This window comes from Leucoraja erinacea, chromosome 10 (assembly GCF_028641065.1).
Source record: "Leucoraja erinacea ecotype New England chromosome 10, Leri_hhj_1, whole genome shotgun sequence".
Lineage (NCBI taxonomy): Eukaryota > Metazoa > Chordata > Chondrichthyes > Rajiformes > Rajidae > Leucoraja > Leucoraja erinaceus.
Genome location: NC_073386.1, coordinates 19,305,928 through 19,322,736, shown reverse-complemented (window position 1 = coordinate 19,322,736; position 16,809 = coordinate 19,305,928). Strand labels below are relative to the sequence as shown.

Here is a 16,809-nt window from a genome sequence, read left to right as displayed (position 1 = left end):
CCTTTAGTATGAAACTATGCTCCCTGCTTCTGAACCTCTCCTCCCATGTATGCATTGTCTCAGTATCAATCCTGCCAAGCAGCCTCAGAATACAATACGTTTTAATGAGTTTGCCGCACACTCTTCTGAACTCCAGAAAGGCAATCTTTTTTCCTCACAACTTAAGTATCCTTAACCAAGAGATTTGGAATGGAAACAACTGCTGGCTCTTTTGGTGACATTAAATGATTACATTCAATGAAAGGTATTTGCATTCAATGTCATGTTCTACATCACCATTTCTAATAATCAGTGATGTCATTAAAGCTGGCAAGAGTGCAGAGAAGATTTTAGAGGATGTTGCCGGAACTCGAGGGCCATAGCTTTAGGGAGTGTTTGGGCAGGCATTATTCCTTGGAGCGCAGGAGGCTGAGGAGTGAACATAGTGGTGCAGAAATTGAAGAGGGGAATAGGCAGGGTGTAGGGGAAATCAAGAACTGGAGGGCATAGGTTTAAGATGAGAGTGGAACCTAAAGGGCAACTTCTTCACACAGAGAACGATGGGTATACTGAACAAGCTGCCAGAGGAAGTAGTTGAGGCAGCTATATGACACTTAAGACATTCGAATTGGTACATGAATAGGAAAAGATTTAGATGGATATGGGCCAAATGCAGGAAATTGGATTATGGGACATCTTGTCGGCATGGAGGAGTGGGTTGAACAGGCCTGTTTCCGTGCTGTATGACTCAATTACTCCAAGTCTCCATCAAGGTAATGTCAATACTGGTGTGAATTATTCACCATAATCAGTGAATAATGTATCTGACTTACTACACATGAAGTAGGAGATATAAATGCCAGACAAAATAATCAAGTGTAATCGCTAATCGAGCAGAGTGAGTAGCTAGGCAGCAGAAAGTCATATGGCTTCCCCACCATTTAATCTTATCTCAATCCTCTTCAACTCATCTTCCGAGATCCTGGGTTTCCAAAAAGTTATTGATTACCATTCTTGGGTTTCGACTATCTGTAGTGTGTTGGGTCGAGAACTGTTAAAATTCACAGGCACCTAATTGATGAAATTCATCCTCAATTCCAAACCAAAATAACCAAACCCAATATATTGAAATATTTGGTTTGAAGGAAATTATACCAATATTATCCATCCTTAAGAACTCTATGTTCAAGCCACTTAATCCAATTTTAGATTTTAATTAAGACTTTTGAAAGTCCATTCTTAATATATAGATACAAATGGTGATATGCACAATGGTGAATCAACACAACAAAATCAAGTTGAGATGAATTTATGGTCACATGCACAAATACAGTGATGTACAGGTACAATGAAATCTCACCTCCAGCAGACACGGACATCATAAGAAAAAAACATATACATAAATTCTTAGATTGTGAAAATAATTCTGCATAAAGAACAAGAGATTGGTGCCAAACATGATTAGAAAACATGTCCATGGTAGCACAAGGGGTGATATTTAGAGATTCCTTAAATATCGTAAATATGCTTGGTAGCTAAGATAATCATACTAACAAGATGCAAAGAGTTTATAAAATTGCACGGAAGAGGCTAGCACACACTAACACACACTAACTGTATTTATAAATTATTCCAATACTAATTGGATAAAATGGACAATTTCTCATCATAAACAAGGACATAAGTAGGTGGGGAAACACATCTGTAAACTGGTGCTTCATATTCAGTGCACAATAGTATGTTCTCACTTTGATGGAGCAATTTAAATTGCTCTGCTTTCTCCTCATGACCTTGTGGGAGTTTTTTTTTGCTGCATAAAATGGTCATGCAATTTTCCTTTATTAGATTCAGATTCTCTGCCCCAGCCACCTTTTGTCAACATAGTCCATTAGAAATTTGCATGGCTACATTTATAATGGAAATTAGCTCTGTAACATTGTAATTAGAATCTATCTTCAGTCGTGGTTATTCTTTTAATGTATTTTAATGCTTTCATTAGAATCTTCTCTGAGCTTTAAAAATGAAGATGCTATCTTACAGCAGATGAGGGAGCTGCCAATCATACATGTCCTATCGAAGCATTTGCAGATGTTCCCAACTGCGTCAGCAGAAAACAAAGGATGAAAGGAAGGTAGACACAAAAAATAACTCAGCACCTCTGTAGAGAAGGAATGGGTGACGTTTTGGGTCAAGACATCAGTCTGAAGAAGGGTCTCAACCCGAAATGTCACCCATTCCGTCTCTCCAGAGGTGCTGCCTGTCCCGCTGAGTTACTCCAGCTTTTTGTGTCCATCTTCAGTTTAAACCAGCATCTGCAGTTCCTTCCTACACAAAGGATGAAAGGAAGTGTCCTCATATTCTTTGCATTTCTACAAATGTATTTCAATGTCTTCCCCTCCTAGAAGAAACCAACCCTTCTAACTAAAATATTTTGTGCATTCAATCTGGTGATCCATTTATATCAATATTGCACAATGCTACTTCTTACAGAAAATCACACGTAAAACTATTGAAAACTATCGTCGAGGAGCCTGTACATGGAAACAGCAAACTGCTGTGTTTATAAATATGGCTTAGTTTAGAGATACAGCACGGAAACAGGCCCTTCAGCCCACCAGGTCCGCGCCGACCAGCAGTCCCCACACATTAACACTATCCTACACCCATTAGGGATAGGTTTTACATTTACCAGGCCAATTAACCTACGAACCTGTACATCTTTGGAGTATGGGAGGAAACCGAAGATCTCGGAGAAAACCCACGCGGGTCACGCAGAGAACTCCGTACAGACAGCACCCGTAGTCGGGATCGAACCCGGGTCTCCGGCACTGCATTCGCTGTAAGGCAGCAACTCTGCCGCTGCGCCACCGTGACTGGTTGTGAAAAAAAAAATTACAAAAGGTGTGATATAGTTATAAATAATGGATTTATGAGATAAAAATAGTAAGAGTATCACAGGTGATTTTGCTATCTTTAAAAGGGGATACATAAATCAAATCAATCAGTCCGAAGAAGGGTTCCATCCCGAAACATCACCTATCCATGTTCTCCAGGGATGCTGCCTAACCTGCTGAGTTACTCCAGCATTTTCTTGTACACAAATCAAAGTTGTGGTTGAAATGAAACTTACATCTTGGACTACCTGCCACTGAATCTGTGTTAAATTAGGTATGAATTGACCCCTTGCCTTGGGATATTGTACCACATTATAAAGATACTGCTTAAACAATGACAAAGGTAAATACAACCAATTGTTTTGGCTCCCTCCATATCATCAGTGATGAAGTGAGCGATCAATACTCCCAGCCAGCAACATCTGTCTCTTTCACAAGGTTGGCACTAAGTGATACAGAGTTCAGGTTATGTCAGAACCCATCATCACTAGATCTCATTATATCATTGATCCAAACATGGTCACAAATACAGAATACTATACAGATACTACCGCAACGTTGAAGAAACATTTAGACAGGTACATGGATAGGACAGGTTTTGAGAGATATGGGCCAAATGCAGGCATGTGGGACTAGTGTAGATGGGACATGTTGGCTGGTGTGGGCAAGTTGAGCTGCAGGACCTGGTTCCACACTGGAAGACTCTATGGCTTTTCTATAGCGGGGGCAAAGCTCATTGCCTTCAAAATAAAGCAGCATTCAACCAAGTATGGCAAAGTTCACAACTAGTATTTCAATTGGGCCCACAATATTTTCAACATTTTCCATTTTTGTGTTGGATTTTCAGTGTCTGCAGTATTTTGACTTTTTAATTCCTGGCCATTTCTAATGGGAGGCACAATATCGTAGAGGTAGAGCTGCTGCCTTACAGTGCCAGAGACCAGAGTTCGTTCCCGACTACAGATGGTGTCTGTACGCAGCTTGTACGTTCTCCCCGTGGCTGGGTGGTTTTTTTTCTTCGGGTGCTCCAGTTTCCTCCTACACTCCAAAGACGTACAGGTTTTCTTTAATCAGAGGATGGAGAATCTGTGGGATTCATTGCCACAAATGGCTGTGGAGGCAGAGTCAATGGATATTTTTAAAGGCAGAGATTGACAGATTTTTGATTAGTACAGGTGTGAGGGATTATCGAACGAAGACAAGAGAATGAATTTGAGAGGGAAGGATAAATCAGCCATGATTGAATGGTGGAGTAGACCTGATGGGCTAAATGGCCTCATTCTGCTCCCAGAACTTATGAACTTGAGGTTTGTAGGTTGATTGGCTTTGGTAAAATTGTAAATGGTTCCTAGTGTGTAGGATAATGTTAGTGTACAGGACGATCGCTGGTCGGCGTGGACTCGGTGGACGAAGGGCCTGTTTCCGCGCTGTATCTCTAAAGTCTAATGCAATTCCATTTTGTCCCTTTCTTCACAAAACCTGCTAGCCCTTGTCAGCATTCTCCTTTGTGTCATAGTTCCAGCAAATGAGGGGTCCTGTGTCAATAAATTCCAACAGTTTCTTTTTATTTTCTCCTCTATTTACACCTCCTCGAGACAAATTAACTACGATCAACAAGTCTTCAGCTTCTGCTGCTAGTGACTGACAATGTCTGTAGACAGTCTTCGCTCTCCATTTTCTTCCCCAAAGACTTCCACTTTGGTCTCTCCAACCCTTCCCCTTTTAGCCAGTCAAAACACGCCTTTTTCTAAATTTTCTCCAACTTGTAAAAAACACGGCCATCCAGAATATTAACTGCTGCTCTCCATAGATGCTGCCGGACTGGATGAAAAATATACCTTGCCCCAGAAGTGCTGTTTCCATGACAATAAGGCAATGACTACAATATTACTTTGCACAGTACCAATGACAAGGGAATTCTCCCAAATGTTCAGGTAATATTAAAGTAGTCAGAATATTGCTGAATTTCAAATAACATATAGCAATCCAAGGTATTCTCAAATGAACAGCTGCCTAATGTAGCGTGCTCTGAGGAAAACACCAGAGGTCAAAATCCTGCATAAACAACTGTTGTATTTTTTTTAAATCCCATTATTTTTCTTCTGTGTCAAACGTAATATTCTTTTAAATTAAAAAAACTTTAAAAGTGTGCACCAAGCAGAAATCAAACCTGGATATTCTGCTCATTTAAGCAAATAGTTAAGGCTGCTCCAATTTTTTTTTAAGGAAATGGCTTGTTGTTTACTTCATTCACAAAATACCTTGTTAATTGGAGACTTGATTCCAGATATCCCATGTGATTAATTAAAAGATCTTGGTGTAAAATTGCTGACAGTTGCTTTCTTCCTGGACTTTGTCAGGTGAATTACGATTATATCGGTGGATGCAATTACGCTTGTTGTTAAGTTCACTGGAGATATTTGGTCTATAGATAATTAGTACCATTCCTGTGCTGTACTGTTTTAAATGGGCCATCCTACGCTAGGGTTCTTTATAGGATATTTGGATTTTGCAAACAAGGCCAGCATTAGCATCCTCCCTTCACTGCCTTGGGAAAACTGAAGCAGTGAATGTTTTTTTCAATCCACAATGCTCGATGCATTGAAGGAACTCCAGTGGTGCAACCTAGTGATCGCTTCCTGTACTATGTCATTGAATCAAAAGAAGCAGCAATTATTTCCAAATCAGAAAGTCGGTGACTTGCAAATGATAATGTTACCACTTGTACTTTCGCCTTGTCCACCAAAGGGGCAGGAGCTGTGGGGAATGAAGGTGCTGTCACAACAGCCTTGGGATGCTGCTATGGGTATTTTGAGGATGTGCTTGTTGTTTTATGGGGGGAGGGGGGTGTGTGAGTAAACTTTTAGGATGATGTAAGATGTGTCAAATGTCAGCTTCGCACTGGAAGGCGATAACTTTCAGTGTTGTTGAGACTGCAATCATCCATTACAGTGGAGAGCCTTATATTACATGACTACGGATGATGGAAAGGCTTTGAAATAAAGGAGGCTCATTGCAGCCTTTAATCAGCTTTCAGCCGCAATGCCTCCGTGCCGAAATGTTGAGGAAGCAGTTCAACTCCCTCCAGTCAAAATGGTCAATGCCTTGCACTTGTCCAACAAGACTGTTACATCAAACAGTACGGCACAGGCACGGGCCCTTCGGCCCACAATGTTTATGCCAAACATGATGCCTAGCTGAACTGATCTTATCTGCCAGCATAGGATCCATTTCCCTGCATCTATCCAAAAGTCTCTTAAGCACACTATCGTTTCAGCCTCCGTTACCACCACTGGCAATGCGTTCCAGGCCCCCACCTGTGTAAAAACAAAAATTGCCCCACACATCTGCAATAAACTTTCCCCCTCTCACCTTATAGCTATGTCCTCTAGTGTTGGGCACTTCCACCCTGGGGAAAAGGTCCTGACTGTCTACCCTATCTACTGGTGCCACTTTTAATGAGCTACTTGCCGTTACTCGCCCATCCCAGATATTATCCAGGTCTTTCTACAAGTAGCTGCGGACTGCTTCATTTTCTTAGGAATTGCAAATGGAACGAAGAAACTAAGGAACTAAGACTGTCCAATTATTAGCCAACTTTAAAAGGAAGCAAAACCACTGCTGGTTCAGGCCTAAGTGTGCTTGAGGAGTTTCTTTAGTGATGTTCACGGTCAACCTTGTCCTTTCTTCACTTTGCTGAAGATGAAGAGTAGATTTGTCTGATCTTTGTGAACAATCCTCCGCATTCCTGTTTAGACACCACTGCTTTAATTGTCCAGGTACAGCTTGGCCTAAGACACAGCTACAGAATATTGTACAGGTACTACCGCAAGGTTTTAGAGAGCAATATGCTTACATATTCACCACTAACTTCCATCCGGCTCTCAAATACACCTGGACCATTTCCGACACTTCCCGAACATTCCTTGACCTCACTATCTCCATTGCAGGTGATAGACTTCTGACCGACATACACTATCAACCCACTGACTCCCATGGCTATCTGGACTACACTTCTTCCCACCCTGCTTCCTGTAAGGACTCCATCCCCTACTCCCAATTCCTCCGTCTACGCCGCATCTGCTCCACGGATGAGGCGTTCCACACCAGGACATCTGAAATGTCCTCATTATTCAGGGAACGGGGGTTCCCCTCCTCCACCATAGATGAGGCTCGCACCAGGGTCTCTTCCATACCCCGCAACACTGCTCTCTCTCCCCATCCCCCCCGCTCGCAACAAGGGCAGAGTCCCCCTAGTCCTCACCTTTCACCCCACCAGCCGTTACATACAAAAAGTAATCCTCCATCAGTTTTGCCACCTCCAACGTGACCCCACCACTCGCCACATCTTCCCATCTCCCCCCATATCTGCCTTCCGCAAAGACCGCTCCCTCCATAACTCCCTTGTCAATTCTTCCCTTCCCTCTTATACCAGCCCCTCCCCAGGCACTTTCCCTTGCAACTGCAAGAGATGCAACACTTGTCCCTTTACCTCCCCCCTCGACTCCGTTCAAGGACCCAAGCAGTCGTTCCAGGTGCGACAGAGGTTTACTTGCATCTCCTCCAACCTCATCTATTGCATCCGCTGCTCTAGATGTCAGCAGATCTATATCGGTGAGACCAAGCGGAGGTTGGGCGATCGTTTCGCTGAACACCTCCGCTCGGTCCGCAATAACCAAGCTGATCTCCCGGTGGCTCAGCACTTCAACTCCCCCTCCCACTCCGTCTCTGACCTCTCTGTCCTGGGTCTCCTCCATGGCCACAGCAAGCAGCACCGGAAATTGGAGGAACAGCACCTCATATTCCGCTTGGGGAGTCTGCATCCTGGGGGCATGAACATCGAATTCTCACAATTTTGTTAGTCCTTGCTATCTCCTCCCCTTCCTCAGTCCCCCTGCTGTCTCCTCCCATCCCCCAGCCTTCAGGCTCCTCCTCCTTTTTCCTTTCTTGTCCCCGTCCCCCCCCCACCCCCGATCAGTCTGAAGAAGGGTTTCGGCCCGAAACGTTGCCTATTTCCTTCGCTCCATAGATGCTGCTGCACCCGCTGAGTTTCTCCAGCTTTTTTGTGTACCTGCTTACATATCTGTTGTGCTGCTGCAAATGAGAATTTCATTGTCCCGTTTCGGAACATATGACAAGAAAATACACTTGACTTTTGAAATAAATTGGCTGAAAACATATTTCTGTGCTGGTGGGACCAAAGTGGACCAAGATGGATGGCTTAGGCAATGACATCTCCACACTAAACTAAAAGAAACAGGGATTGTTCTCTGGCTTTATGCTTGCGTTAGAGTGAGAAATGTCAAACACAAGGCGATAAATCTTGGTGAAAGACAACTCCGTTGCTGTGGAATGTTTAGAGTCCCTCGTGAATGCTGAGATTTTTATTCTGATTTAACACAAAAATATTGCCACGTTGTAGGATGGAGACTAACTTCGTTTTACCTCTTTACTATTAAAGGCCATTCTAGCAATGTCTTTAAGGACAGTGGATAGATTCAGGATGAGGAACAAGGAGGTTACTCTTGTCAGTTCTCTCACTAGTTGCATCACGCATGGTCCTTCACAGCTCAGCCAACCTGGTTTACAGTGATGCTACATTGGGAACATGGAATTGAATTTAGAAGGATGAGAGGGGATCTTATAGAAACATATAAAATTCTTAAGGGATTGGATAGGCTAGATGCAGGAAAAAATGTTCGCCATGTTGGGGGAGTCCAGAACCAGGGGTCACAGTTTAAGAATAAGGGGTAGGCCATTTAGGACTGAGATGAGGAAAAACGTTTTCACCCAGAGAGTTGTGAATCTGTGGAATTCTCTGCCACAGAAGGCAATGAAGGCCAATTCACTGGATGTTTTCAAGAGAGAGTTAGATATAGCTCAGTGCTAATAAAGTCAGTGGATATGGGGAGAAAACTGCAACAGGGTACTGATTCTGGATGATCAGCCATGATCATATTGAATGGCGGTGCTGGCTCGAAGGACCGAATGGCCTACTCCTACACCTATTTTTCTATTTCTAACATCAATAAAAACCCATCAGACCAAATGTCACCCACTGTACTTCCTAAAAATAATGCTAATCATGCAGTGGTGGTGATAATTAGGAACATTTCTTGCCCATGTTTGGTTTAATGTTATAGATCTTCACAGGCTCATGAACTAATGCTGAAGACCACTGTGGTCTCTTCCTCCCGATTGTAAACCACTGAGGCACCATTCAAAATGTACTCCTCTTCTCTCCTTATTAGCCTATTGTCTTCTTTTCAACTCTGGACTTTGTCCACCCATCCGCAAATAACATCCCCCCCCCCCCCCCCCCCCCCCCACCTGTATCCACCTATCACTTGCACTTCCACTATCACCTTCCCCCCGCCCACCCACCCCCCCCCCCATCCACCCCAAACACAATTGTCTGAGTCGCAACCTGAAACATCACCCTCCCACCAGAGATGCTGCCTGACCTGCTAAATTACTCCAGCACTTTGCACCATTTTTTAAGGCAGCACCAGATTTGAATGATCTTCCCTGACAGCAAATTAGGAATATTGATGGAATGGATCAGAATCATAGACTCTTAAAATTGTAGTTTGTTTTAGTTTATAGATGCAGCACGGAAACAGGCCCTTTGGCCCATCAGGCCTGCGACGACTAGCCACCCCCGCACACTCACACTACCCCACACTCACTATGAATAATTTAGAATTTCACCAATCCAATTAACCGACAAACCTGTACATCTTTGGAGTGTGGGACAAAACCGGAGCTCCCAGAGAAAACCCATGCAGGTCAAGGAGCGAACGTACAGAACTCTATACAGATAGCACCCGTAGTGAGGATCAAACCCGCGTCTCTGGCGCTGCAAAGCACCAACTCTATCACACAGCCAACGTGCCTTCCCCTAGTCATGTTAATGTACAAGTAGGCCATTCATTCCTCATGCCTGGGATAGTTCTTTAAAAATAGCTATCTAATTAGATTTAGCATCTTACTCTTTCTGTGGTTCAAGAAAGTAGCTTACAAGCTTATAGTACTGAACAACTACATCCTCAATAGGCCAATCAAGTAGTTAAAAATAGATGTCCTCCTCAGCCCACAACAGAGTTTATATCTTCTGATATTATTCATGTGGGTGAAAAAAGCTTACATCAGTACCCAAGCGGTTGTATCAATGCCCAGTCGCACGATGTGAGGAACTGACGTGCATTGTAATTGTTTGCATGTACACACTTTCCCTCAATTAACAAACTAATTACCCCTCGATGAAACTCACTACTGGATCAGCAAATAAATTCAAGGAACGATACAAAACAAGGAATTAATGGAAAATAAAACCAGATTCCAAATATTGACACAATAGTTTGATAATTTAGTTGGTTTTATAAAGTGTGAAAATAGAAATCCAAATTCCTCCCCTCTGTAGACATAACTGTGCTGAGCTGGATAGTCAATGGCACATTTCTCTCCAGTTTTAATGCAATTCTCCACTTGTTAGCAGGGATGTTAAGTTGTTGACTGTGCTGGGTGTCCCTTCATCCTGACAGGCATGCTGGTCAATTCCTGCGTAGTCCATTCCTGGCAACATATAATTGAACAGCCTTCCAAGCCAAATCAAAGACCAGTTATGAGCCATGCTAATGTAGTAGGCGTGAAGTCTCAAACAGGCAAACCTGGTAAGCCAACTCTCCCTCCCTTAAAGAATGCTTATGAACCATGGTGATTTATTTATTTATTTTTTAATAAAACAGGGGGTCATGTGAATTTGTGAACAGTTGCAAATTTGTGGAATTCCCTGCCACAAAGGGCAGTGGAGGCCAAATAACTAGATGGATTTAAGAGAGAGTTAGATAGAGCTCTAGGGGCTAGTGGAGTCAAGGGATATGGGGAGAAGGCAGGCACGGGTTATTGATTGTGTACGATCAGCCATGATCACAATGAATGGCAGTGCTGGCTCGAAGGGTTGAATAGCCTCCTCCTGCACCTATTTTCTATATGTTTCTATGTAGCTTATAATAATATAATAATAATCTTATTTATATAGCACATTTTTAGTCAACTTGCATTGACCCCAAAGTGCTTCACATAATTACATTACATTTACACACAGGCAAAGGTGGGTGAAGTGTCTTGCCCCAAGGACACAACGACAGTATGCACTCCAAGCGGGCTTGAACCATTACTAATAACAGCTTTTTATTCTGGAGTTACTGAATTATCTGAATGTATAATTCCTCCATTTCCACTGTGGTAATTGAACTCCGAGTCATTTCAAGTTCAAGTTCAAGTGTGTTTATTGTCATGTGTCCCTAATAGGAACATAGTAGGCATTTACTACAAAACAGATCAATGTGTCCATATACTATAATATAAATATATACACACATGAATAAATACAATGATAAAGTGTAAATAACAGATAATTGATTATTAATAATCAAAGTTTTGTCCAAGCCAGGTTTAATAGCCTGATGGCTGTGGGGAAGTAGCTATTCCTGAGCCTGGTTGTTGCAGTCTTCAGGCACCTGTACCTTCTACCTGAAGGTAGCAGGGAAATGAGTGTGTGGCCAGGATGGTGTGGGTCTTTGATGATACTACCAGCCTTTTTGAGGCAGCGACTGCGATAAATCCCCTTGATGGAAGGAAGGTCAGAGCCGATGATGGACTGGGCAGTGTTTACTACATTTTGTAGTCTTTTCCTCTCCAGGACGCTCAAATTGTCGAACCAAGCCACGATGCAACCGATCAGCGTGCTCTCTACTGTGCACCTGTAGAAGTTAGAGAGAGTCCTCCTTGACAAACCGACTCTCCGTAATCTTCTCAGGAAGTAGAGGCGCTGATGAGCTTTCTTGATAATTGCATTAGTGTTCTCAGACCAGGAAAGATCTTCAGAGATGTGCACGCCCAGGAATTTGAAGCTCTTGACCCTTTCAACCATCGACCCGTTGATATAAATGGGGCTGTGGGTCCCCCGCCTACTCCTTCCAAAGTCCACAATCAGTTCCTTGGTTTTGCTGGTGTTGAGGGCCAGGTTATTGCGCTGGCACCATATGGACATTTGCTCGATCTCTCTTCTATACTCTGACATCCCCATCAGTGATCCGTCCCACAACAATGGTGTCGTCAGCGAACTTGATGATGGAGTTCGCACTGTGACTGGCTACGCAGTCATGAGTATAGAGTACAGCAGGGGGCTGAGCACGCAGCCTTGAGGTGCTCCCGTGCTGATTGTTATCGAGGCTGACACATTTCCACCAATACGAACAGACTGTGGTCTGTGAATGAGGAAGTCGAGGATCCAATTGCAGAGGGATGCGCAGAGACCCAGTTCTGCAAGTTTGGTAACCAGCTTGGAGGGGAATGATTGTGTTAAATGCCGAGCTGTAATCGATGAATAACAGCTTGACATGAGTTTTTGTTGTCCAAGTGGTCCAGAGCGGAGTGGAATTTGTGCACCTCCACCTGCACCTATTTTCTATATGTTTCTATGTAGCTGGAATGGAACCATTACTAATAACAGCTTTTTATTCTGGATTTACCGAATTATCTGAATGTATAATTCCTCCATTTCCATTGTGGTAATTGAACTCATTTCTCCGAGTCATTTCCCCAGGCCTCTAGATTACTAAATTACTAAACCAATAAACTGCCATCCCATGTGCAACTCACCATTAAGTAGCATATAATGATGTTGCTCAACAAGAGGAAACTAACACAGGGAGAGGCGAGATTTGATAAGATACAGTTGGGTTGTTTTCTCTGGAATGGAAGTTGAGGGGAGATTTAATTTGATAGAAGCCAATAAAACTATGAGGGGCATCGATAAGGTAGATAGGCAGAACCTTTTTCCCCGGGGTGGAAATGACCAAACCTAGAGGGCATAGTTATAAGGGAAGTTTAATGGAGATGCGCAGGGCAAGTTTTATACAGAGAGTGGTGGGGGCCTAGAACGCATTGGGCAGTGGAGGAGGCAGATGTAATAATGGTGCTGAGGTTTTTAAAAAGACACATGGAAATACAGGGAATAGAGGGAAATGGATCATGTACAGGCAGATGACATTGGTTTCAACTTAGCATTATGTTTGGCACAAACATTGTGGGCTGAAGGGCCTGTTCATGTGCTCTATGTACAAAAGCAAAATACAGCAAATGCAGCAATTATAGCAGGAAATGTCATAAATACACATCAGAGGGGATCTTCCTAATGGAAGCTCAATGTCTTGAAAAGTTGACATTTTCTCACCCTAGAGATGGTGCCTGCCTGACCTGAGTATCTCCAGAGTTTGCTTGTATTTTATAGATGCAAAAACCAATCAATAGATTAGAATCTTATTTAAAGGATGACACTTACAGTATGACAGGCGTGTGTTGCTTTCCTTCTCTGAATTCCTGAATTATCTTCAGAATTTGGCTTGGAAAGAACAGTGTTCACCATTCCCCTGAAGAAAATCTACCCTCAAAGATTCAGAACAATCAAGAATTAAAAGTGTTTAATTGTCACACGCACCAGGTGAATAGTGAAATTGTTATTTGCTGCAGTTTTAGAGGCGCAATAAACACCACAGCACACAAATAAATGTACAATAACCTATTAGTTATACCGGGGACCCAGACAATAATAGAGCAAGCCATATGTAATGCAACCTTATATAAAGTCCATAGGAATTCAGTACTGAGGTAGGGCTTTGCCAGGTGGCTCAAGAAGCTGTTCCTGAACCTGGAGGTAACGGTTCCCAGGCTCCTGTACCTTTGTCCCAAACGTAGCAATGATATGTGAGCGGGGCCAGGTTGGTGTTTGGCTTGGATGATATTTGCTGGGGTTTAGCCCTGGTCGAGATAGCTCGAGGGTGGGGAGGTCAATTCCCGTGAAGGCCTATACAATAGCCACCTCTTCTGATCTTGGGTGTTCGAATCAACAGATCAGGCCATAATGCAACTTATGCAACAATATGCTCTCCACCATACACCTGTAGAGGTTTGATAAGGGTGTTTGGTGTCATGCCAAATCTCCTCGAATGTCTGCGGAAGTAGAGGTGTCGCTGAGCTTCCTTTGCAATTGCATCAATATGCTGGGCCCAGGACAGATCAGAGCTGTGCACAACCAGAAACGTGACGTTGTTCACTCTCTCCACCGCTGTCTTGCCGATGAAGACAGGTGCAAGGACTGTCGGCTTTCCCCGCCCCAAAGTCAACAATCAGCTGCTGGTCTTGCTAACATCAAGAGCAAGATTGTTGTCTGACACAGCTCAACCAGAATATCGATCTCCCTCCTCAACTCTGACTCATCGTTACCCATTATTCATCAAACAATGGATTGCAGCTCCATGGTACCAACATCCTGAATTCTAACCCACCTTCTGACTGGTGCTGTATTCAGCAGATTTTGAACACCAGGGATCAATTGAAGTCATTGAGGCGGTGGAACGGAAAATCCGAGTGAAAAATAAAAATTCTGGAAGCCAGCAAACCAAGAAGAAAAAAGTCAGTTTAATTAATGCTAAAATCATTTTACAGGAAAAAGTTCAGTACAGGTACCTACATAGAGCAGTACAGCACAGGAACGCACCCTTCGGCCCAAGAAACCCATCTCATCTGCCTGCACATGATCCATATCCCTCTATTCCCTGCACTTCCAGGTGTCTCTCTAAACGCCTTCAAGGCTGCAATCCTATCTGCCGCCGCCATGCGTTACAGGCCCCCACCACTTCCTCGGTAAAATTAAAATTGCCCCTCTCACCTTGTAACTATGCCCTCTAGTGTTAGGCATTTCCACCCTGTGGATGGGAAAGTTTCTGACCTCTACCCTGAGATAAAAAGGTGAAAAGTTGAAAAGCTAATTTCATGGACTTTCCAAATGTACTGAGTAAATTATGCTCTACAATTATGAATGACTTCCGCTAAAGCCAGGCAAGTTATTTAGTAGAAATTATACAGTTAAAATGTTGACAACACCTTATTCATCAAGGCTGAACATTTGTAAAGGCTTTTAGCAACAATTATATTGAGAAAGCTGAATTTTGTCTCCATTCACAGATTGTAACAACACATTCCCATGTAACTCTGCTGCTTTGAATGCCCCAAGTTGTCACTATGGCTGCAAATTCCAGACACTTATTCTTTATGCAATCTACTGGTAGTGCGAAAGCAAATAAAAGACAAATGGCTGAAAGCAAAGAGTGAGAATGCTCAAACCATTCTCTTCTTACAAAGAGAGGCAGCTCAATAGAGCGAACCCCAAAACCAATCCAATACATTGTCATGATTTAGTTACGGGGCTCTGCATCAACTATACATTTCCACTGGAACAACACGATCATTACATGTAGAATCAGTTACAGATCTCAATGAAAGTAAATAAGCAGCTGAAAAACATGGAAACGCGAGACTGTCGAGTTCTCAGTTTAGCCATTAGATGATGTACCATATCAGGGGTCATGCGAATCAAGTGGTGGAGAGACAGGAAAAAATATCACCATCCACCTCGTCTCATTTGATCTACATTAGAGGAGCGGTGTCAAGGAATTGTAACCATTTGAAAAGATTGCAACTGTGAGTTAATGGAAGGAGTATTCCTGTTGGATTCACCCTCCATCCCTCTCTCATTATCCCTGCAACATGTTCAATTTAAAACTTAAAAGCACAACGCATGGCTTCACCTCTTGCACATCAAGACAAAACTGTTTAGGAAATGTCGATTCTAAAATGGATAATTGGTAAATAAGTAAAACTAATTATTGGAAAACAATGCAAACAAGTCCACAAATTGAATGCAATGTCACCACCAAGATGAAAACAAGAGTGATAAACACATTAACCGTGATTTCAAAAACTAAACACTGTCACGATTACATCCGATGTTGAATGCTGGCACTAGAGGAAGGGAAAACACAACAAAACGGAACACAATTAATATAATTCATATTTAACTAAAGCCACATTTGAAGCCATAAACAGGGCAAATATTAAAGAGCAGAAGGAAAGTCCAGTTAATTTGCACATTTTTCAAAATAAATCTACTAGCCGGGGGGGAAAGTGAGATATGTGAAAATAAACAGGTCTCACATCTGGTGGAATGACTGGATCGCGGGAACGTGACCACAAATATATTCTTATTATTGGAAATATTCATCGGAAATAACCCCACATGCAACAGCAAGTAAACAAAAATGGATTTAGCTAGGTTGCAAAAAAAATGCACTCATATACAATAGTGAACTGAATGGTTCGGTGGCAGAACAGCAAATGAATAAACACTGACGTGAAACTGACATCGGAAATAGACTTGATGAAAATTGAGCTGCGTTTACAGTATTTAGACAGCATTGATCCCGAGGTGAAACATCCCGATGTTAACTCATTGGGCCCTCAGAAATTTGGGAGCACCGGGATGTTCCCGAACGTTGCACTACACTTCATTCGTGTTTATCTAAAATAATCACATATGGTCGTGCCTAGAGAGGCACGTATTTTTTTTTTAAATTATGAAAATAACTCACCTGTTTTCCCACTGTAAAATGTAACACCGATACATGTCCTACAAGAAATAAATCTTCAGTCTTTGTTTTCACCTCTTCATTGATCAAGATGAACTAGATAGAAATTGCAGCGTGTAAAAAAAAACACCCAGTGCAATCATTGGCCGCCAGACGAAGGCACTCAGACAGCAAAGACACAAAGCCTTTCAGAAAGGAGAGCGGGGAAGGAACAAAAAGCATGAACATGCAACCTCACACATTCCACGCAACGAAAATCTTTGCAATGAAGCCGCAACATTTTATGAATTCGAGGTGGCGACTCGGAAAGGAGAAGCTGGGAAACGGTGTGGAGCTAACCAGGGGAGGGGGGAGGGAAGGAGGGAGAGGGGGGAAGAGAGAGACTGTCTGACTGTGCGCGGTGCTGAAGCGGGTCTGACTGCCAGCGCCGGTTACAATGTTCCACT

The 16,809-nt window shown here is 42.8% G+C and overlaps 1 protein-coding gene across 1 annotated transcript in view; it reads right to left on the bottom strand.

The window, feature by feature from the left end:
- Positions 1-16,733, bottom strand: part of b4galt2 (UDP-Gal:betaGlcNAc beta 1,4- galactosyltransferase, polypeptide 2) — a 344,819-nt gene extending 328,086 nt beyond the window's left edge. The window contains exons 1-2 of the mRNA XM_055641639.1: positions 16,367-16,733; positions 2,690-2,852 (exon numbers count right to left, since the gene is read on the bottom strand). Coding sequence (XP_055497614.1) covers positions 2,690-2,813 — 124 coding nt within the window. The 5' untranslated portion in view covers positions 2,814-2,852; positions 16,367-16,733. The remainder of the gene's footprint in view (positions 1-2,689; positions 2,853-16,366) is intronic.
- Between the last annotated feature and the right edge of the window lie 76 nt (positions 16,734-16,809).